The sequence below is a fragment of the Otolemur garnettii genome, unplaced genomic scaffold, assembly GCF_000181295.1.
Source record: "Otolemur garnettii isolate 467f Iridium unplaced genomic scaffold, OtoGar3 scaffold00023, whole genome shotgun sequence".
Classification (NCBI taxonomy): Eukaryota; Metazoa; Chordata; class Mammalia; order Primates; family Galagidae; genus Otolemur; species Otolemur garnettii.
In genome coordinates this window covers 1,140,679-1,161,653 of record NW_003852418.1, presented here as the reverse complement: position 1 = coordinate 1,161,653, position 20,975 = coordinate 1,140,679, and the positions used below count along the sequence as shown (strand labels likewise).

General features: G+C 51.2%; 1 protein-coding gene across 1 annotated transcript in view; it reads left to right on the top strand.

Moving 5' to 3' along the window:
* KIAA1755 (KIAA1755 ortholog) overlaps positions 1-20,621 on the top strand; it is a 46,327-nt gene extending 25,706 nt beyond the window's left edge. Inside the window, exons 5-14 of the mRNA XM_003787586.2 lie at positions 1,455-1,578; positions 3,716-3,809; positions 4,686-4,772; positions 6,427-6,543; positions 10,002-10,100; positions 11,010-11,158; positions 14,336-14,474; positions 15,810-15,932; positions 16,585-16,806; positions 19,950-20,621. Of these exons, the coding sequence (XP_003787634.2) occupies positions 1,455-1,578; positions 3,716-3,809; positions 4,686-4,772; positions 6,427-6,543; positions 10,002-10,100; positions 11,010-11,158; positions 14,336-14,474; positions 15,810-15,932; positions 16,585-16,806; positions 19,950-20,621 (1,826 nt within the window). The remainder of the gene's footprint in view (positions 1-1,454; positions 1,579-3,715; positions 3,810-4,685; positions 4,773-6,426; positions 6,544-10,001; positions 10,101-11,009; positions 11,159-14,335; positions 14,475-15,809; positions 15,933-16,584; positions 16,807-19,949) is intronic.
* The last annotated feature ends 354 nt before the right edge of the window (positions 20,622-20,975 follow it).

Below are 20,975 nucleotides of genomic sequence, written 5' to 3'. Positions count from 1 at the left end.
GGGCTGGGGATTCGAACCCACCACCTTAGGTGTACGTGGCTGGCGCCTTAGCCGGTTGAGCTATAGGCGCTGAGCCAGCTATTCATTTTTTAACCCCTAAATACTTCAGCATGTTCCCTAACAATCATGGTATCATCAGCACACCTAACAAATTAAAAATAATGCCTTAACATCACTCAATATCCAGTTCATAGTCAAATCTTTCCTATTGCCCTGAACGAAATGTCTTTACTTTTGAAATCTGTAGGTGAATCTTAGGAAATAAATCAAATCAATATCAAGAGCATATAAAGTGATCACATATATGTGTGTATATATAATATATATATGATCTATGTATATATTTTTTTAATTTTTAAATTATATCAAGGTTTTGGGGGTTTTTTTTTTTTGCAGTTTTTGGCCAGGGCTGGGTTTGAATCCGCCACCTCCATCATATGGGGCTGGCGCCCTACTCCTTTGAGCCACGGGTACCACCCTATATCAAGTTTTAAGACATATGTGAAAGAAAGAATGTTCCAGATGGTGGGACCCCTGTATAAAGCTATGCTTGGGAGGGTGGTTTTATCCAAGACGTCATGAACTGTAAAGGTCTTGCCCACTGCAGAGGTTGTGCCCTCATGGTGTGGGTGGTGGTGGCTGCAGGGTGGCCCTGAGTGAGGTGACTCTGGAGAGCAGGGCTGCAGGGCAGGTGCAGTTTCCAAGGCCTGGGCCTCATTCCCCCTGCTCTAATTGTCTCTCCCCAAACCCCAGCAAAGTCACTGGCTCCCAGGCCTTGGCCTCATGACCCTTGTGGGGAGAGCAGGACATAAAGCCCAGATTCCTGGGATGGAAGTAGGCTGGCAAGAACCCACAGCTGAATGTCTGCAGGAATAAATAGTGAGCTGGTGGTCACAGGGCTGCGCTCTCACCATGAGAACATCATTCACTGAGCTCGTGCTGCGCTCTCACCATGAGAACATCATTCACTGAGCTCGTGCTGCGCTAAGTGCTTCTCAGGAAGCATTGATATCCTCCAAATAACCTAATAATAAGCTCAATATATCCCTCCATTTAACAGATGAGGAAACTGAGGCTCAAAGATGCACTGACTTGCCCAGGGACACACAGTGTGACAGTATATAGAACAGGGTCTTGAGCCCCCGTCTGTGTGACCCAGAGCTTCTGTGATCCTTTCCACCCAGGGTGTCCTATATAGAGGGAGCTCAGGGGAGGGGGAGGCTACCTCTGTGTGGAGGAGCTATTCGGGGAGAATTTTCTCAGGACATGACTTGTGAGCTGGTTATTGAAGGATGCATAAGAGTTCGGAGTCCACAGAAGCAGAGAGAGAGGGTATTCCAGGCAAAAGAATCATCATGGGCAAGGTGCTGAAGGCCATGAAGGATGCTGACGGCCATGGAGGACGTTTCCATCACCAAAGTTCTCACTGCTCAGGCATGTCCTCTCTCCTTCAGGTGGTCGGGACAGGGCTGGGAGGCCCCTGCTTCTGTTGTCGACTATGGAGCAGGCCTGGGAGGCACCATGGTGTACCACCTCAGAAGTCACCAAGCTACTGGCCTACCTGTGCACCATCCCTAGGTAAGGCTCTGAGCCACCCTGACCACCCCACTCCCACCTTAGCCTCCTAGGCCCAGGCACTGGGCAGAGAAGCATGGACACTCCCATCCAGTTGTCTGTTCCCAGAGCCAGTTCTGAGGCACATTCTGGGGGGAAGGCAGGACAGACTACATCTCTGCCATCAGCCGATCTCCAGGCTGGTGAAGAGATGGATGGTACCCAAGAGACAAACCACGGGCAAGCAACTTTCAGGAGTGTTAATGTGGTGAAGAAAACAGGGATGTGGTAGATCAGTGGTTCTCAAACTTGGATGCGCATCGCATCAGGATCCCCTAGTGAGCTGTTAAAACACATCGCTGGAAATTTGGATGTCTAACAAGTTTCCTAGGGATGCTGCTGGGCCCAAGACCACGTTTTGAGAACCACTGTTGGAGAGCAAGAAGGGTGGGAGGGGTAACTTCAACTGGGAAATCGGGGAAGGCTTCCCTGAGGAGGTGGTAATAGAGTTGTCACTCGAATTATAAATATTTGTTCAATAAGAAAAAGAAAGGGTGAATGAATGAGTGAGAGAGTGAAAGAATGAGTGAGTGTGAGTGAATGATGGGTGACCCAGGCTGATTCTAACACCCCTCCCTCACATTCCTTCCCCCATCGCCATGCAGACTTCCACATTGGACTGCCTGAGACCCCGCCCCCCAAGGTGGAGACCCCGCCCCTGAGGTGGTGTTGCTCAGGACTAGCTAATGCACCCCAACTCAATCTAGAGGTCTGCGGCTTGGGGAGCGGGTGGAGGGACACAAGAAACCCTTCAGAACCTTCTTCCGCATCCCAACCCACAGGAGCCATCACTGCCACCTGCTGGCCGCTGATATTTTTCTTCTTTGTGCCCCTGGTAGAGTGTGTTTTCAGGCCTGAGGGGGAGAAGGGACATACCTTTCTGTTGTAGCCACCTTTCTGAGTGGCCAATGTGGTAGACAGAGCCCTGGAATCCCACCAATTTGTTATGTGACCTTGGGGCCCTAACCACCCCTCTCTGAGGCTCACCTAAAAAAAGGGAGTGACCCAGTGGGCTCTGATCACCAAGTGGGGTCACAAGTGATGGGGATGGGGTCAGCGTGCAATGTAAAATGTTGAGTGCAGTGCACACACACTAGGTTCTTTTGTGCTTGGTTTGTTTTTCCACCTGTGCTCTGGGCGAACATTGGCTGGGCACCTGCTCTGGGCTCAGCTTCATGCTGTGTGGTGCTAGGTGTTGGGACAATTGGTCCTTAATCTTAAGACCCTAATACTAGGGACCCAGAGGCTCCTAACATTGGGCCTGGCCTTTGGGGTTCTCTAGGCTGGTGGCAGAGACAAATCTTTAAAAAAAAAAATCAGTATTCCAACACATGGGAGGATGGGGTGGGGTGGGGTGGAGTGTGGGTGAGGAATCGGCATTTTAACAAGTCCTGACAATTGTATCAGTCCTGGAAATCCTAAGGTAATTGCTGAAAAGTGACCCATCATAAGCTCCATGCATTGTGGCTGAACCAGTTGAGAGTTTTTGGCTGCAAGTAACAGAAAGTCTGATTCAAAATGTTTTATCTGATAAAGAAATATATCATTCAATGTCTCCGCCTTATTTCTCTTTGTAAGACCTTTTTTAAATAATGTCTTTCCCAGAAGATCCCCAACTTCTTACCTGTCATTGGCTAGCCACATGTCACGTGCCCCCATCTAAACCAATCATTAGCCAGGAGGATTGAATCACTACTATTGGCGTCAACCAATCAGAAAACCAGTTATGGAGAGGGAATGGCTGTTTGGAGGGAGTTGGATTCTTGAACAAAATGAGGGTTCTGCCCACTCAAAAGTACTGGGTGAATGCTGGGTGACTCAACTACTGCAGCTAGGGTAGTGGCTATAGTTAGGAATATTAAGACTGTAAAGGAGGGCGGCATGAGCTATTGAAAAAGTTCCCAAGGGGACAGCAGTAGGCTTTGCCTGGAGAATAATCAGGAGAGCTTCCAGGAGGCGGCATTGGTCTTGCAGGATGAAGTGTTCACTAATAAATCAGGGCATCTGGCAGCCAGTTTCCCTCACCTTCCACTAGGTCCTTGCCCTCCTATAGTGCCCCAGGCCATCCAGCAAGACTACCAATTCTGTTTACCACCCACAGACCTGAAGATAACGCCAAGGGGCTGGTGGTCGTGATTGATGCCCGGAAACAGCCCCCACAGCCCAGTCTGGTCAGTGCCCTGCAGGCCACTCAGGTGAGTGGGAGGTGGAGAGCCTCAGCCTAGCCAGTCTTGGGAGCCATCAGGGGCCTCCTGACATTCACTGAGCACTGTGGGCTCAGGGCTGGAACCAGGACTCCCAGGCAGGGACTTTTATGGCAATTAACAGAAACCCCAGCCTAAACAGGCTCAAAGGCAAATGAATCATTGGTTCACGTAACTCCACAGTGCGGGAGCTAATCCAGCTTCAAATAAAGGTTGATCCAGGGCTCAAATATTGTCACCAGGACCAGCCTCCTTTCTCTCCATTTCTGGCTTCATTTTCCTGTGAGGGTGCCACCCTCAGAGAGCTACCCCTAATTCCCCTGGGTGGCAGCATGGCTCCCAGCAGCTCTAACTTGGTGTGGTCTCTCATTTAAATCCAGTAGGAAAGAGTAAGAGATTGTTTTTCCCCAAGATCTTAGCAAAAGTCTCTTTAGTCCAGATTTGTCCAGGTGTCCATCCATCACCCAATCCCTGTGGCCAGGAGAATGTAGAGCAATGATTGGCTGAGATCTCAGAAACCTGTACTGAGTATGGAGGAGGGAAGAGATTTCTTATCAGCCACTAGGGGCAGCAGAGTAAATGGAGGTTTGGTATATGCTTACCCCATGGTCTGACCTCCTGGGGAAACTGAGGCCCAGAAGGGTGGGTTTGCAAACACAGCTTGAACTTGGGGCTGCTCTCTTGACTTCCAGAGATTTACCATCCAAACACATCACACAAAGGTCCTAACCTTGGGGGAGGGCGGTGGAAACCCCAACTGGTCCCTGTGGCCCATTTGCCTGCATTAGGAGGAAGGGGGAGGAAATAAAGGCCTGGGAAGGCTTGGTGAAGGCTTAGGTAGCACTCTGAAGTGGTTCTCTTTGACAGGTTCGGGCCCCAGCCTCTATCGGAGCTATACTTTACCTGGGGGAGAAGGCGGCTGCCCGGCAGCTGCAGACCTTACCCGACACCCAGGTGAGGGGAGGGGAATTGCTGGGCTTGAGCTGAGCTGGGGTGAGGGGATGAAGAATTGCAGAATTCCCAAACTAGAAGAGGCTTTGAAATAATCTAGTGTAGGGCAATCAATATGAGACCCCTGGCACTACAACTCTCCAGTCCTGCTCAAATCAGCCTCGGGGTGATCTCTCCCTGGCAATCCACTCCTAGTAGGTGCTGCCCCATGCTTGAGAGTGGTATATGGCATGATCCCTACCTGAAAAGCTTCATCTGGTCAACTCCTGACCCTCAGTTCTTCTTTTCCTTCCTTCACTGAGGCCTAAGGCCACACAGCAAGGTAGACACAGAACTGGAGTCCCCTGACTTGCAGCCTACAGCCTTTTCTGTACTGTGGCCCAGCCCTGCTCCTTCTGCACTTCTCTCCCTAATTAATACAGATGTGGGGTTGACTGGAGACTTTGCAGGAAAGAGCCCTGCAGCTGCCTTTAATTAGTGCCATATCCCACAGTAATGAGCATGGGCACCTAGCCCTCTGCCCTGCTTCGGGAAGTGACTTCAAAGGTCTCCTTCTTCCTCCTGGTTAGTAAAGAAGCACATAGTGAGCTAGAGTTGTGCTTCTCAAACTTTAATGTGCCCATGAATCTCATGGGGGAGCTCACTAAAGTGCGGGCTCTGATTAAGTAGTTCTGGACTGGGCCTGGGATTCTGTATTCCTAACATGCTCCGGGTGCTGCTGGTGCTGCTGGCGCTGCTGGCCCATGTGCCACACTTTAAGGGGCAGGGACAACAGATGAGTCCATAAAACCACAGAATTCACTCAATCCCAAGGCCAGCTATCCTGAGCTAGTCCCCGAATAAACCTCAAATTTCACCACCTAGGAGAAACATTCATCTAGTGCCTGTTTCATGTCTTAGGGGGTATGGTTAGGATTTGGTAACCTTTCCCATCAGCCTCAAGAAGGAGTGAGTTCCTTGGTGGATCAGCAGAGAACAGTGCAAAGAGGACAAAGAAGTTTCATCACAAGGGCCAGCTTCAATCAGTTTGTGTGATTGCCTAGAGAGCTGTACTGGGAAAGAACCAAGGGGAGGGGTGGGGTGGAGGACAAGTGCTATGATTGATTAATGATGTCTGCCTTGGGCACAGGCTGGGAGAACAGTAGTATGAATGCTGTTTATTTGCCATTTCTTAACCAGGGTCTGTTTCTGAATTTTGATTTGTGGGAGCTTCCAGAGAAGATTGGTTGCTCACAAAGTAATTCTTCTTTTTTTGTTGTTGTTGAGACAGAGTCTCACTATGCCACCCTTGGTAGAGTGCTGAGGCATCACAGCTCACAGCAACCTCAAATTCTTGGGCTTAAGCAATTCTCTTGCCTCAGCCTCCCAGGTAGCTGGGAATACAGGTGCCTGCCACAATGCCCGGCTATTTTTTGTTGCAGTTGTCATTGTTGTTGAGCTAGCCTGGGCCAGGTTTAAACCCACCACCCTCGGTGTATGTGGCTGGTGCCATGATCACTGTGCTACGGGTGCTGAGCCACAGAGTAACTCTTAAATCCAGGGTCAGCCTTGCCCATGGAAGGTGGAATGGTGCTAGGGCAGGGATCTCAGAAGGACCTTCTCAAACTCTGTTCCCACACTGAGTCCCTGGTTCTCCTGATACTTCTTTTGTCTGCAGGTGGAGGTGCTGACCTCGTTGAAGGCCCTCAGCCACCACATGGACCCTGACCAGCTGCCCGCAGCCCTGGAAGGCCCCTTCCCCTACTGCCACAGCGAGTGGGTGCAATTCTTCCAGGTGTCTACCATCACAGCCTGTGTCCCCTGACCCTCACTCCTTCTCTTCCTCCCTTCACTATTGTGCCCCATGGACCCATCAACCTACCAGGTTCAAACCAGTCATTCAACAAAGGTTTACAGTGAAGGTACAGAGTGGAATGGTTGAGAGCTCAGGCTCTGAGGTCAGACTACGTTCTAATCCCAGCTCTGTTAGGTGATCCTGGGTAAGTTACTTACCTTCTCTGAGCTCTAGCTTTCTTATCAGCAAATTGGGGGTAATAATAGTACCTCTTCATGGGGTTATATGAGGATTAATTGAGTTAATAAGGGTAAAGAGCTGGAACATGCTAAGAACTGTATCTGTGCTAACTGAAAATAAATGTATAGGCATCTGCTCTGTGAACCACACGATACGGGCAGCTCAGGTGCCGGTGGGAGAGGAAGGAGAGAAGGAAACTGCCAGTGCTGAGCTCTTTTCCTGTGGGGTCACAATTCCTCCTCACTGCAACCCTGAGAAGGAGTATTTTATGCCCCGTTTAACACACGAGGACATGAATGACGGGGATGACTTGCACAACAGCACACAGAGGATGACAGGCAGAAGCCAGTGCCCATAAATGCCTGCCCAGGGTTGGTCGGCATCAATCTGCTCACATTTTGGGGCTGGGTAAGTTTTTTTGGTGGGAGCTGTGCCCTGCAGAGTGTTTAGCACCAACCTTGACCTCTATCTACTCTATGACAGCACCTCACACATTATGACAACCAAAAATGTCTCCTGACATTGCCAAATGTCTGCAGGGGACAAAGTCACCCCTTGTTGAGAACCACAGGTCTATACTAACAGTGTAACATGGTGGTTTATTTGCTTTTTCCCAACATGATTTTTTTTTTTTTTTTTTGAGGCAGAATCTCACTCTGTCACCCCAGGTAGAGTGCCGTGGCATCAGCCTAGCTCACAGCAACCTTAACCTCCTGGGCTCAGGTGATCCTCCTGCCTCAGCCTGCCAAGTAGCTGAGACTATAGGTGCCTGCCACAACTCCTGGATAATTTTTCTATTTTTAGTAGAGACCAGCTATGGCTCTTGCTCAGGCTGGTCTTGAACTCCTGAGCTCAAGGAATCCCTCCACCTTGGCCTCCCAGAGTGCTAGGATTGTAGGTATGAGCCACCACCTCCAACCTACACAATCTTTTTAAAATTATGTTTTTCAATAGGCAATATATTCAAATCTCAAATGGTACAAAAGGGTACATCCTAAAAAATCTTTCCTATTTGCCCCCCCCCCCCAGGCTCCTAAAGACCTCCCATTAATCTGGTGGCTTTTGAACTGTACTATTTTATTTTAAAATATTATTTCAAAATATTTAGGAGATGCAAATGCTGTTTTGTTACACAGGTATATTGTATAGTAGTGAGGTCTGGGCTTTTAGTTTACCCCTTACCCAAAGGGTGTACGTTGTACCTAACAGGTAATTTTTCATCCTTCTTCGGCACCTCCAGTGTCTAATATTCCACCCCGAATGACCATGATTACCCACAGTTTAGCTGCCACTTCTCAGTAGAACATGTGGTGTTTGATCTCCCATTCTTGAGTTATTTCACTTAGCATAGAGGCCTCCAGTTCCATCAGGTTGTTACAAAAAACATTATTTCATTCTTTTGTGTTGGCTGAGCAGAGCTCTGTGGTATGTGGGGAGGGGGGGAGTGTACCCCATTTTCTTTATCCACTCATCGGTTGGTAGACACTTTTTTTTTTTTGAGACAGAGCCTCAAGCTGTCACCCTGAGTAGAGTGCCGTGGCATCACAGCTCACAGCAACCTCCAACTCCTGGGCTCAAGCGAGTCTCCTGCCTCAGCCTCTCAAGTAGCTGGGACTACAGGCGCCCGCCACAACGCCTGGCCATTTTTGGTTGAAGCCATCATTGTTGTTTGGCGGGCCCGGGCTGGGGATTTGAACCCGCCACCTTAGGTGTATGTGGCTGGCACCTTAGCTGCTTGAGCCACAGGCGCCGAGCCAGCTGGTAGACACTTAAATTGACTCTTTATCTCTGATATTGTGAATTGTGCTACAGTAAACATAGAAAGGCAGGTGTCTTTTTCTTTACATAAGTTCTTTATTTTAACATACAATGTAAGGCAGATCTTCTGAGAGCCCTCTGAGCTCCACGAAGAATCAGGGTAGATAATAACCAGTGGTTATTAAGTGTAAGGCTCAATTCCACTCTTTCCACTTTTTCTCTAAATTGCTTTCCTTTCTCTCATTCCGAAAAGACATTTTCATTTTACTCTCTCATTTGAGTTTGTTTGGGCTTTTCTCCTAAGAAGTGGCATTTTCATGCTGCCAAATTGACTTTTTTAAATTTCAGATTAACATGAGGATATAAACCATTAGGTTATACAGTTTACACATGTAAAGTTAAAGTCCAAGTTGTAGCTGGGTCTTTCGCCCAGGGAGTGTGATATCTCCTTGATATAATGACTTCTTTGGGTAGGTATCGGTAGTGAGATTGCTGGATCTATTTTAGCTTTTATTTATTTTTTTTTTTTTTTGAGATAGAGTCTCAGTCTGTCACCCTGGGTAGAGTGAGGGTGTCAGCCGTGGCATCATCATAGCTCATAGCAACCTCAAACTTCTGGCTCAAGCAATCCTCTTGCCTCAGCCTCCCAAGTAGCTGCGACTACAAGGTGCCTGCCACAATGCCTGTCTAGTTTTTCTATTTTTAGTAAAAACCATGTCTCAGTCTTGCTCAGGCTGGTCTTGAACTCCTGAGCTCAAGCAATCCACCTGCCTAGGCCTTCCAGAATGTTAGGATTACAGGCATGAACCACCAGGCCCAGCCTATATTTTAGCTTTAAACCTTTTCCTTTGAATGAAATCTTGCTTATAGTCCCAGAATATAAAATTTATACTGATGGTGACTAATGGTACATTCTGGGCTCCATTCTAAGTGCTGTGTACAAATTAATCCGTTTAACCCTCACACAAGTCTGTAAGGCAGGAACTATTGTGGTCCCCCTTTTACAGAGGAAGTGGAGGCAGAGAGAAGTTAAGGAACTTGCCCATGGTCTCACAGCTTGTAAGTGATGGAGCTGGGTTGGCTGGAGCTGTCCCCTACCCCAGCTCTCCCTTCCCTTCCTTCTTGGCCCCCTCTGGCCTAGGAGTACCTCAGGCCTATCTTCTTTCTTCTCTCTCTCTCCCATTCCCAACACCAGTGGTTCCACAAGTGTGGTGCCCAGGCCAGCAGCCACAGCAGGAAACTTGTCAGACATACACATTCTTATGCTCCATCTGAGGAGCTGAATCAGAAACTCAGGCGTAGGGCCTAGAAGTCTGTGTTTTAATTGGCTCTTCAGATGATTCAGATGCAGCCGAAGTTTGAGAACTGCTGCTTCACATCTACCCTGTGTCCTCCTGGGTGGGGCAAGCATCCTCTCATTGGCCCAGGCTGACAACCTCACTCTGGCCTCTGTCCTGCAGAAGTTGGACCCTTTCCTTGCTGACCTCCGCAAAGCCTCCTCCCTGCTACAGGCTTCCATCAAGGAGTTCGAGAAGGCTGACCCTCCTAGGGGGCTGCAGGTGAGCCTGGAGCATGGGCTGGGGAAGCTGCACCATGCCCCAGACTCCACAGACCAAGAGCATGGTCAATGGGACAATGTTTTTCGTTCATTCGACCAAGGTTTGGGGGGCAGCTACTGTGTGTACTGCACTCCAGACACAGCCTGGGGCGAACCGACTTGTCCCTGCCTTCATGGAGTTTATGGTGAAGTAGCAGATGTTGCCTTTTAAAAAGTACACAAAGAAATGGCTATGTAGCCACAAACTGTGGCAAATGTAATGAATGTAAGATTGCAAATAATGGGAAAGGAAGGAGGGCCTCTCTGAAGAGACGGCATCTCAGTTGAGGCCTGAATTTGAGAAGTAGCATGCCTTTGAGGGGGCCTGTGTTCCAGGGAGAGGGCAAACACGTGCAAAGGCCCTGAGGTGGGATTGTGCTCCGGGTGTTCAGGAATGGCAAGGTTAACGTGGACCTGAAGGAGTGGGAGGGAAGAAAGGAAAGAACTACTGTAGGATCAAGTAGATCCAGCAGGGGCCAGATCAAGGAGGATTTGGGATTCTAAGTGGAAGCCACAGCACTGTCTCCCCCTGCCAGGAGCGGAGGCAGGGTGGGGTAGGAGGATTAGATTTGCACTTTGAGATGCATTCAGATGCTATGCAGAGAACAGACTGTAGGGGGAGCCAGAGGGCAGCAAGGAGATCAGTAAAGAAGCTGGGACAGGTGTCCCAGCAAGAATGGAGGGTGGACCAGTGAGGTTGCCATGGTGATGAGAGAGGGAATGGCTCAAGGGGATAGAGAGATACAAAGGACTTACTTTCTGGAGGACCTTGAATGTCAAACTGGGGATGTCAAGCTTGATCTGGGGAGCCTTCCAAGGCTGCAGAGGGAAAGTGGGGAATGGCCCTCACAGTACCTCTCTGCACTGGCAGGAGGCCACCAGGTGCCTAAGCAAGTCCAAGGAGCTGATGGAGGCTGTGCTGAGGGACCCTGGCCTACTGAGCCTGCAGCGGGAAGGTGGAGCCACCCTGGCCAGGCTGCGGCGTGAAGCCAGCAGGCTGGAGTTCAACCCCGATGTCAGGTACAGATGTCCAGGCCTTCCCTGCCCTGCTTGCATCCTGTTCTCTGGCCTGGGAGCTCAGAGCTGGAGCCACCCCCAACAAGGGGACGCACTGTGGCATTTTCAGGGCCTGTGTCCCAGATTGAGGCCTTCTCTCAGGCACCTACCCTGGGCCTTGGCAATTTCCTCATCTCTTCCCTGCTGCCTCCTTCAGCTCTAGCTATCTTCAGCCCGGACTGGGCATTTGGAGGACATCCCCTGCCCATTTCTGGTCACCCTCATGGACCAAGTGCTTTCTCTGTCCCAGATGCTGGGTGGGCTGCTTCAAAGGCCTGTCTTATTTATTCTGGTAAGATCCCTATGAGGCCTATATCATGCTCACTGACTGTTGGGCACCAGAGGCTCAGCTTATCTGAAAAATGGCCAACTGGGAGCTTGAATCCAGGCCATTTGAGCATTCCACCCCATGTCCCTGCCCTTCCTGGTGGGCTGCTCGGTCTCCCTGGGAGAACCTCTTGGTGTGTCAGGGGTAATGGACATCCCTGGAAAGTACCAACTTTCTTAAATTTCAGGGGTGGGGGAAAGTCAGTCATTAAATTGGTCAGTAATTGAAAATATTTTATCTCTATTAGAACACGGCTACTTATATTCCAGATTCAAGTGCAAAGTTTCATGAACTTTTAAGAATAATTTGTTTGGCTCGGCACCCATAACTCAGTGTTTAGGGCACCAGCCACATACACCGGGGATGGTGGGTTTGAACCTGGCCCAGGCCTGCTAAACAACAATGACAACTACAACAAATAAATAGTTGAGTGTTGTGGCAGGCGCCTGTAGTACCAGTTACTTGGGAGGCTGAGGCAAGAGAATCATTTAAGCCCAATAGTTTGAGGTTGCTGTGAGCTGTGATGCCACAACTGGCACTCTACTGAAGGTGACATAGTGAGACTCTGTCTCAAAAAAAAAAGAATAATTTGTTTATTGAGCCAACACCTAAGCAGCACTTAGCAGGCACACAGCATCACCCCAGGGACTTTACAAATATTAACTCATTTCATTCCCACTCCTGGTATTATCCTTATGTTACAGTAGCAGAGCTCCATATGGAGAGACAGGGCAATCGACTAGCCAGGGTCACACAGCTGGAGTGGGGCCAGGACTTGAATCCAGGCAGTCTGGCCCCAGAACCTTTAACATGCCACCCTGAGCTGCACCACTAGATTTTGAGAAAGATTGACACGGTGGGAGCGCTGACAGCAATGGTGTGGGGTCATCGCTCTGTCCCTTGCAGCGCCAAGTGGGGCTGACACTGTCTTTCTGAACCCGTCTGCGGCTCACCTGCCTTGCCCTCTGGTCCACTTAAGTTCCCTCCAGCCCCTTGGCTGTCGGCAGCTCCACCAGGGGGCACTGTGGTCCCACAAGAGCTGCTGCCTGCTTTTGTTCCGCCGGTGGCGCCGCAGCCCCAGACTGTCTAGCTCCTTCCGTCTTCCCCTCCAGGTGGGCGTGCATTTTCCATCTCTTTCACTCACCCTGGGCCCTCACCCCTTCGCTGCAAGTGTGGTGACCGATGGGGAGCTGCGGTCATATAGGGAGGCCCAGGCAGAGAGGGCGTCCCCCCAGGAAAGCAAGCTTTTTTTCTATCCTCTCTTTTATTTTCCTCCAGGGCAGGGGAGGGTGGGGTGGAATTTGAGATTTTGCCCTTCACTCAAGTATGGCACTCCCTGGAAATCCCATCCACACCCCTTCCTGTGCGTCTTGTGGCTTTGACTTTGACTTTTTTTTTTTTTGAGACAGTCTCAAGCTCTTGCCCTCGGTGGAGTGCCATGGCATCATAGCTCAGAGCAACCTCCAACTCTTGGGCTCCAGTGATCTCTTGCCTCAGTTTTTCTATTTTTAGTAGAGACGGGGTTTTGCTTTTGCCCAGGTTGATCTCGAACTCCTGAGCTCAAGCAATTCACCTGCCTCGGCCTCCGAGTGCTACAGTTACAGGCCACCGCGCCCCGCTAGCTTTGACCATTAAAAAAAAAATTTTTTTAAGAGACAGAGTCTCACTTTGTCACCCTTGGTAGAGTGCTGTGGAGTCATAGCTCACAGCAACCTCCAACTCCTGAGCTTAGGTGATTCTCTTCCCTCAGCCACCCAAATAGCTGGGACTACAGGCACTCACCACAACAACTGGCTATTTTTTTGTTGCAGTTTGGCTGGGTCCAGGTTTGAACCCACCACCTTCGGTATATGGGGCGGGTGCCCTACTCACTGAGCCACAGGCACAAACTGGCTTTCACCATTTTTAAAAATTAAGTCTAGCCGTGGGAGTCATTTCCTCTCTCTAGACCTCAGGTTTTCCATCTGTAAAATAAAGGCTGGGAGTGCAGCTACTCATTGCAACAGGGATGGTGAGCACTGATACATGCTGTGTGCTGGGCTCTGTGTTACACTTACATGAGAGCTGGTTTTCAGCCATGGCTGTTCCTGGATATGCCTAAGGCACTTTAGAAAGCACCAGTGTTTGATGTTTGGGTGCACTCAGAGAGTCTGACTTAGTTGGTGGGGCTTGAGCGTTGAGATTCTTTTTTTCTCTGATCTTACCCAGATGAGGTTTGAACTTGCCACCTCTGGTCTGCAGGAGTGGTGCTCTAACCACTTAGCTACAGCACCCAGGTGGTGCTGAGATATGCCCAGCTGGCATTGAGATTTTTGGAAGCTCCCAGTCAGGTTCTAACATGTAGCCCAGGCTTCAAAGCCAAGGTGTTGTATTGTTTAATCTTCACAACCACTCTGCGAAGGGAATTCTGTTGTTATCCCTATTTTATAGATGAAAAAACAGAGACACAGAAAGGTTGAGAAATTTGCACAAAGTCTACTAGAAAGTGGCAGGGTTGGGATTTGAACCCACATCTGTTCATATGGCTTCATATCCTCGTAGGAAAGGGGGAGGGTCATTTTACTTCCTGCTGCATCCTCTGGTTCTCCCAGTCCCATGGAAGGGTAAGGCTGAGGCCCAGAGAGGTGTAAGGACCTACCCAAGGTCACACAGCAGATCAGCAGCTGGAAACAGCAGTGGTGTAGGGTCATCTCCCTGTCCCTCACGGTGCCAGGTGGGGACCACAGAGTTAGGGGGCAGGCCTATGCTAGGCAGAGGTGCAGGGGGGTGAAGAGGACACTGTAGGCCTTTTCTCACCCTCCCACACCTCCCAGGAGCCATCTGGCTGAAGCTACCACCTTGTACAGCCTTGTGGATGAGCAGCTTCATGTCCTGGTCACTGTGTCCAACAACCTCCTGGGGAGGCTGGAGCTCCGTATCCGTCTAGGTCACCTGGAAGCTGCCATCCACCAGGTGAGGGGGAGCTGGCCTGGGGCACTGGGTTCCTGTGTGGCTGCCTTCCTACCCTGAGCCCAGAGCCAGCCAGGTGAAGGCTCGGCTAGATGTCCTTCGAGAGCTAGGCAGGCATCCCTGGGGTATGGCACATGACATGACACTCAGTAAGCCTTTAATGGGGGAAGATATAACCCCAAGAGCTGTACTTATTGAGTACCAACTATGTGCTAAGCCATGGGCCACAGCCTTTAAGAACATTATTGCTGTTTGAACTTCATCTCTTACCAGTGCTGTGGAGAAGTTGTTAGGATTTCACCCACTGCACAGATGAGTAAACTGAGGCTGGAGATGTTATATCACTTTCCCATAGTTGCATACAGGGGGAGGTGTCTGAACTCACATCTGGGACTGCTTTATCTGACAGCTGACATGTTCCTTTATGCCTGAGGCCTGGAATATAAAGTACCTCTGATCAGACAGCCCAGGTTCCAATCCCAGCTCCAGCATTCAGTGGAGATGTGAGCCTCAGCAAGTTACCTGTTCAGTGCCTCAGTTTCCTCATTTGCTGATAATATTACTACCTGCTACACTGGGCTCTGTGAACATAAAGTGGGTAAAGATGTGCTCTTCAAGACACCCCGAAGGGAACATCCACTTGTGGGATTGAGAGCCATCTGGTACCCTCTGCCCCTCATTGAATCTTCATGTCCTCCCCATTTTGCTACCTAGAAAATCGCAGCCCAGAAAGGGGAAGTGGTTTGCCTGTTCACACAGTGAGTCCCAAGTGGGCCCCAAACCTTCCTCTCCAGCCTGCTGCTGTTTCTCCAGCGCAGTTTGCATCCCCCCACGCCCTAGGAGATCATCACCCCTAAGGCCATCCTTTCTTTTTTTGAGAGTCTTGTTCTGTTGCCAAGGATAGAGTGCAGTGGTGTCATCATAGTTCACTGCAACCTCTATCTCCTGGGCTCAAGTGATCCTCAAGGCTGTCCCTTTTACCACTGGTGGAACTGAACAGTTAAAGTGGCTGAAACTTGCCACCCCGTGGCTTCATTCAGGCAACAATGTGCACTGAGGCCTACTATGTGTAGGGTGCTGAACAGGCTACATGCCCTCTGGGGTCCCACCCAGGGAGTTCTCTCTCCTTTAGATATGCCAGAATGTGACCCACCCACCCTGCACCCACCCTCCGCAAGTTCATGCCCAGAATTGGTAGAGTTTCAGTCCAGGCCAGTGGTCATGGGCTTAGCCATTGAATGACTGAGGACAGAAGACCCAAGGAAGTGGGGTTGGGGGACTGGCCATAGGGCATCTCCCTAGCAGTACCTCTTGTCCAAACTACTATCCCTGCCCCAGGTTGGCGACTGGATGGAGCAGGAAGGAAGCCATTGCCTGCAGGTGCTGACCCCCCAGGACGGGAGTCTGGAGACAGTGGAGAAAGCCCACGCAGAGTTTGAGGACTTCTTCCTTCAGGCTGCAGTGCGTCGTGAAAAACCAAGGAATATGTGGAAAGGGCATTGAAGGGGTGGCACTGCCAGGGCAGGGATGCAGAGGTGGGCAACTGCAGAGAAACTTCCAGAGACTGGAGATGGCCTGGGACCACGAAGGCTCAGTGGAGGTGTTATCTCCTCCAGGAAGCCTTCCTGGAGCCAAGTCCCAAGAATATTCAGACTGGCCCAGAGGGTTTCTTAAAATTCAGGTTCCAGGGCCATCCCCTAGGCTTACTAAGTTGGCCTCAGGAAGCAGGGCAGGGACGCTGTGTCAGGATGATTCTGCCCATCTCAGGGCTCTGGAAACTCCCAGGCCAGGGAGCGGGAAAGGGTGTATGCAAAAGAATGGCCTCTAACCCAGACTTTGGGGTCAGGGACATTTTCCAGAAAGAAGTGACATTTAAGCAGAGTCCGCCTGGGCAAAGTGTCCTGCCAAGGCAAAGCCCTGGACTTTCAGAAGCATAATATTTGTTAAAAGCCCTGTGATGTGGGTGTCATTAGAGCCCCCATTTTATAGATGCTAAAACTGAGGCTCAGGGTGTCTGGTAACTCAGCACCAGGGCAGTGGGAGGTTCCTGAGCTCTGCGGAAGGCCGCAGCCAAGCTGGGCACTGAGTGCAAGTCCCTGCCCTCCCCTCTCAGGCCCAGTACCGCCGGGGCCTGGAGCTGTCCAAGCAGGCAGCCCAGCTGGGGGCTGCAGCCGGAGTGGCCGGGGAGGAAGGAGAAGCAGCCCTCGCAGAGTTGGCAGCCTTCACCTCCACCCAGCGGGCCTTCCAAGCCAAGCTGACCCACTTCTACGTGGCGGCCGAGCGGCAACGCACAGACCACGAGACGCTGCTCCACCTGCACCGCTTCTGCAAGAAGGTGAGTCCCGGGGCCACACGCACAGACCTCTCTACCACTTGGCTGGGGGTGCCGTGAGGACAGAGTGGCCTGGACACAGCAGCAGGCCCTTTGCATGATTCATACCAAAGTCCCATGAAGGGGAAAGAGCATTGGGAAGGGGAAGAGCTGGGATTTGAACACAGATGTGTCCACACCCTATGGCCTTCTCCAAAGAGAGGAGGAAATTGTGACAGACTCCCTTGTGCTGACGGATGAGGCTGAAGATGATGGTTAGGTGGTCAGGAGGGCAGCCCCGTTCCTGAGCGTGTACTCCTCTGGCGGCTGTGCACACCTTACCTGACCTAATTCTCACCGTGTCTCTGTGAGGAAGACACGAGCACGAGTGAACTGAGGCTCAGAAAGGGAAGTGACTTCCTCAAGGCTGCCCAGAGGGTCAAGCAGGGTTTGATAGAAGAGCTCCTACTCTTTCCAAATCCATGACCCTTCATTTCTCTGATGGGGAAATTGTCCCTGACCCAGCAGGGACAGGAACCCACATGCCTGGGCCAAGTTTGGTGCCCTCAGCTGCCCCTCCCACTCGGCACCAAGGACAGAGCGTGAGAAGAGCCTGACCCCTCGCCTCTCGGCTGTCGGGCTGGCCCAGCACATAGGTGACAGAAACCACAGGATGCTTCAGGGAGCAGCTCATGTCGGGCACCGGACAGGGGAGGCAGATGTCGGCAGTGGCAGCAAAGGGACCTCCCTTGTTCCAAAAGTATGAAATTAGAAAGCAAGATGAAGGTGGAAACTGAGGCCTACCAGAATGCTTGTGTGGCTGTGTGATTCTGGCTCTCAGCTCCCTCATAATAACAATTAATGGTTCTGTAATTCTTATTAGGTACCAAGCCCTATTCTAGTCATTTCACGTGTCATTTTGCTGTCACTCCAATCTTGTAAGACAGTTCCTGCTTGGATGCCCATTTCCACATGAGAAAACAGAAAGGTCATATAATTCCCCCAGGGCCACACAGCCAGCAGAGTGACCAAGTGAGATTCAGACTAGCTGGCTCTAGTACCAGCTTTGCCAGGCAGTGAGAGAATTAAGTCAAATGGAAGTAGGGCTTTGCTCAAATTTGGAATTATTATTATCTTAAGACAGGGTTTCACTCTGTTGGAGTTCAGGATACGATCACAGATCACTGCAGCCTTGAACTCCCAGACTCAAGTGATCCTCCTGTCTCAGCCTTCCATGGGGCTGCTGTCACCACCACATCCCTGGCTAATTTTTAAATTTCTTTAGAGATGGGACCTTGTTATGTTGTTGAGGCTGGTCTTGAACTCCTGGCCTCAGGTGATTCTCCTAACTCAGCTTCCCGAAGTGTTGGGATTACCGGTGTGAGCCACCGTCCCCAGCCTGGAATTATTATTAACATTAATATTAGTAGTAGTGGGGGGAGGAGTAACCCTCAAGGGTTAAAGCATCTGAAAGCTTCCTTGCTTTTTAGCCAATTTCAGCCCCATTGGCCTGCCCTTGACCAACTGAACTTGTACCGGCTCTGAGGCCTTTGCACTTGGCAGTCCCTCACCCTGGAACGCTCTTCCCCTTGTCCACTGGTTTCCTGTGTTTCTTCTGCTCTCAGTTCCCATGTCCCCTCCTCACAGAGGCTCTTCCTGGGAGGTGGCCACCCACCCTGCCCCCGTTCTTGTTCCTGGCCCTGTTTCCCCACTTCCTGGCCCTCACTGCTGAGATCTGAAATCATCCTGATGCCCAGTGCGTGCTTGTCTCTTGCATGTCACCTGAGGCAGGGACAGCATCTGAGGTGGCCCTGGCTCCATCTGCAGGCTGAGCACAGAGCACTCAGAGAGCAGTGTGGATGACTAGCCTTGTGAGTGGAGGGAAAGAAGAGAGATAGGAGGGAGGCTGGGGGTGGCCTGTGAGCAGGTGGTGTCTGTCCTGAGCCCAGAAATCACACAGTGGGAGGTAGTGGCCTTGACTTTGTGTCCCTCCTTAGCCAACTTGTCCCTGGCCCTGAATTTCAATCTCTACAAGGGGCTGGGAAAGATGACTTCTGAACAGCTGTCCAGCCTGGCCTGTAAGGTTGAGTCCCAGACAGACAGACAGATACGCAGGAGAGCCCAGTGCCAGGCTGAGCCCTGGGTGTGGAACGCAGGCGAAGCAGCTTTGGTACTAAATAATAATAACACGATTGTGCCGCTAACGGAGATTTATGGAGCCCTTTCCCTGCCATGAGCTCCGTGTGCTTCCACGAATATGAAGCCATTTATCTAAAGACAAGTTCCCTTAATCCGTGGAAAGATGGTCTCTTCGGAGAAAATGGTTCTCCAATCCCCACAGCCTAACAGCTTGCTGTCGGGTTCTAAATTAATGGAGAGAAAGATTATGTTTTTCACAAGCTGCTGGGAATGTGTTGGCTCCTTTGCCGTCTGCAGACATTTTGTGGGGGAAGCAGGGGACAGGCAGAATCACAAAATGGGGCAGAGGCCCGGCTGGAGTGAGGGGGCTCTGGGTCGGGCATGGCCAACTGGCTCACTGTGTCACAGCAGGACGCACTCCTATCCGGGGCCAGCTCTTCCTTCCTGTGCTTGGAGAAGGACACTCTCTCAGAAGCAGGGTAATTCCAGGGTGAAATCCCCGCTCCTCCCTGACTTCCTCGGCAACCTGGGGCAAGTGACTCACTTCTCTGTGCCTCAGTTTTCTCCTCTATAAAATGGACACACTGGTTCCACTCAGTGTGATCATACATGAGACACACAGAGCTTGGTGAACAGTGTTCGATAAACAGCCAGATCAGCATCCCTCACAGGAGTGATCCAGATTTTCAGCTCTCAATCAGACATTCCCTGACCACCAATGCCCACTTCGCAGAAGAAACTGAGCCCCAAGGAAGGCCGAGTTCTGACTGGCCCATAGGTCTATGAGAAGGTCCCTGAGGAGGCTAAGGGTGCCGAGGGCTGTTTCCAGGTGGCAGGTATGTGTACCTCAGGGAAGAGAAGGAAATCATTGTCATCACAGCCAGCAAAGAGAATCACGGCCAAGCTGAGGGGGACGGTCGCACTGACTGCCAGTTATTAACTCCATCCAGCAGTCTGCCCCTCTTTGCTCCAAGAAGCACACCCTTGTCCTCATGGAGCCCCCACCTCCCTCTCTTTTTGTCCCCCAGATGACCTGGTTCCACATGGACTGTCAGGACCTGATGACCCAGCTCAAGCTGGGCAAGGCCCAAAAGCCCAGCCCCGGGGACCAGCGTCGTCTCTGCCGCTACCTGCAGCGACTGGCATCTGAGTTCCCTGCTGAGAAGCTTGTGGCCATGGGGCTGCAGGTGGCCTCCCTGAGCCGGCCAGGCCTGGGCCAGAACCTGTGGGAGGAGGCCCGGGTCAGACACGAGGAGATCCAGATGCTCCTGAAGAAGGCCTTAAGCTGCTGCCCTTGCCCGGCAGCTCCCACTGCCCACTCAGCACACCTGGAGCGAAGAGGGCCAGCTGCCAAGGGCCAGGGTCTGGATGGAGAAGTCACTTCCAAGGGGAGGTGGGGCCTGCCCCTACAGGACTCTCCAAACCATTTGCCAAAGCCCTGTTGGCCTCCTTGGGCCACCAGGACGGGGAAGAACAGACATTTCCAGGTTGACCCTTCACCCCAGGAAGCTGGCCAGGCCATGGAGGCTGCTGACGGCCCAGGCCCCGACACGTTCTCTGATCCTGGCCCTGACTGTGCTTTTACCGGCCTCTTCTCCTGGCAGCAGCCCCCCCAACAGAGCCAGTCCCCCCGCCCCACTGGGGGCAGCTTCTCTTCAGAGGCAACAGACTCACAGACATCTCTGGAGGATTCACCCTAGACAAGTCTCCTTGTAGCCCTCTAGCTGGGAGCCCCCCTCAATTGTACCAGCCTGTGGGGAGTGAGGAGCTGGGTTCAGTCCCCTCAAGGTGTCACTGTGGCGTACTGGTTTTACATTTAGCCTGTTGTGTGGGGAAATTGAGAACCGCGGACCTGATCCCCCAGTTCCAGAAAATGGGAAGACCCGATTCTCACCCATGCAGAGTAGTGAGAGTGAGGGCCTGAACCAGGACGCAATAGAGCAGATGTGCTAGGGTCTTGCTGTAGAAAGACCTGGGGGTATAGGACCTTCCAGAGGGTTGCCTCTCAGGCAGGCACGTGGCTTTCCCTTTGGGCCCATGGGCCAGAGTTGCCC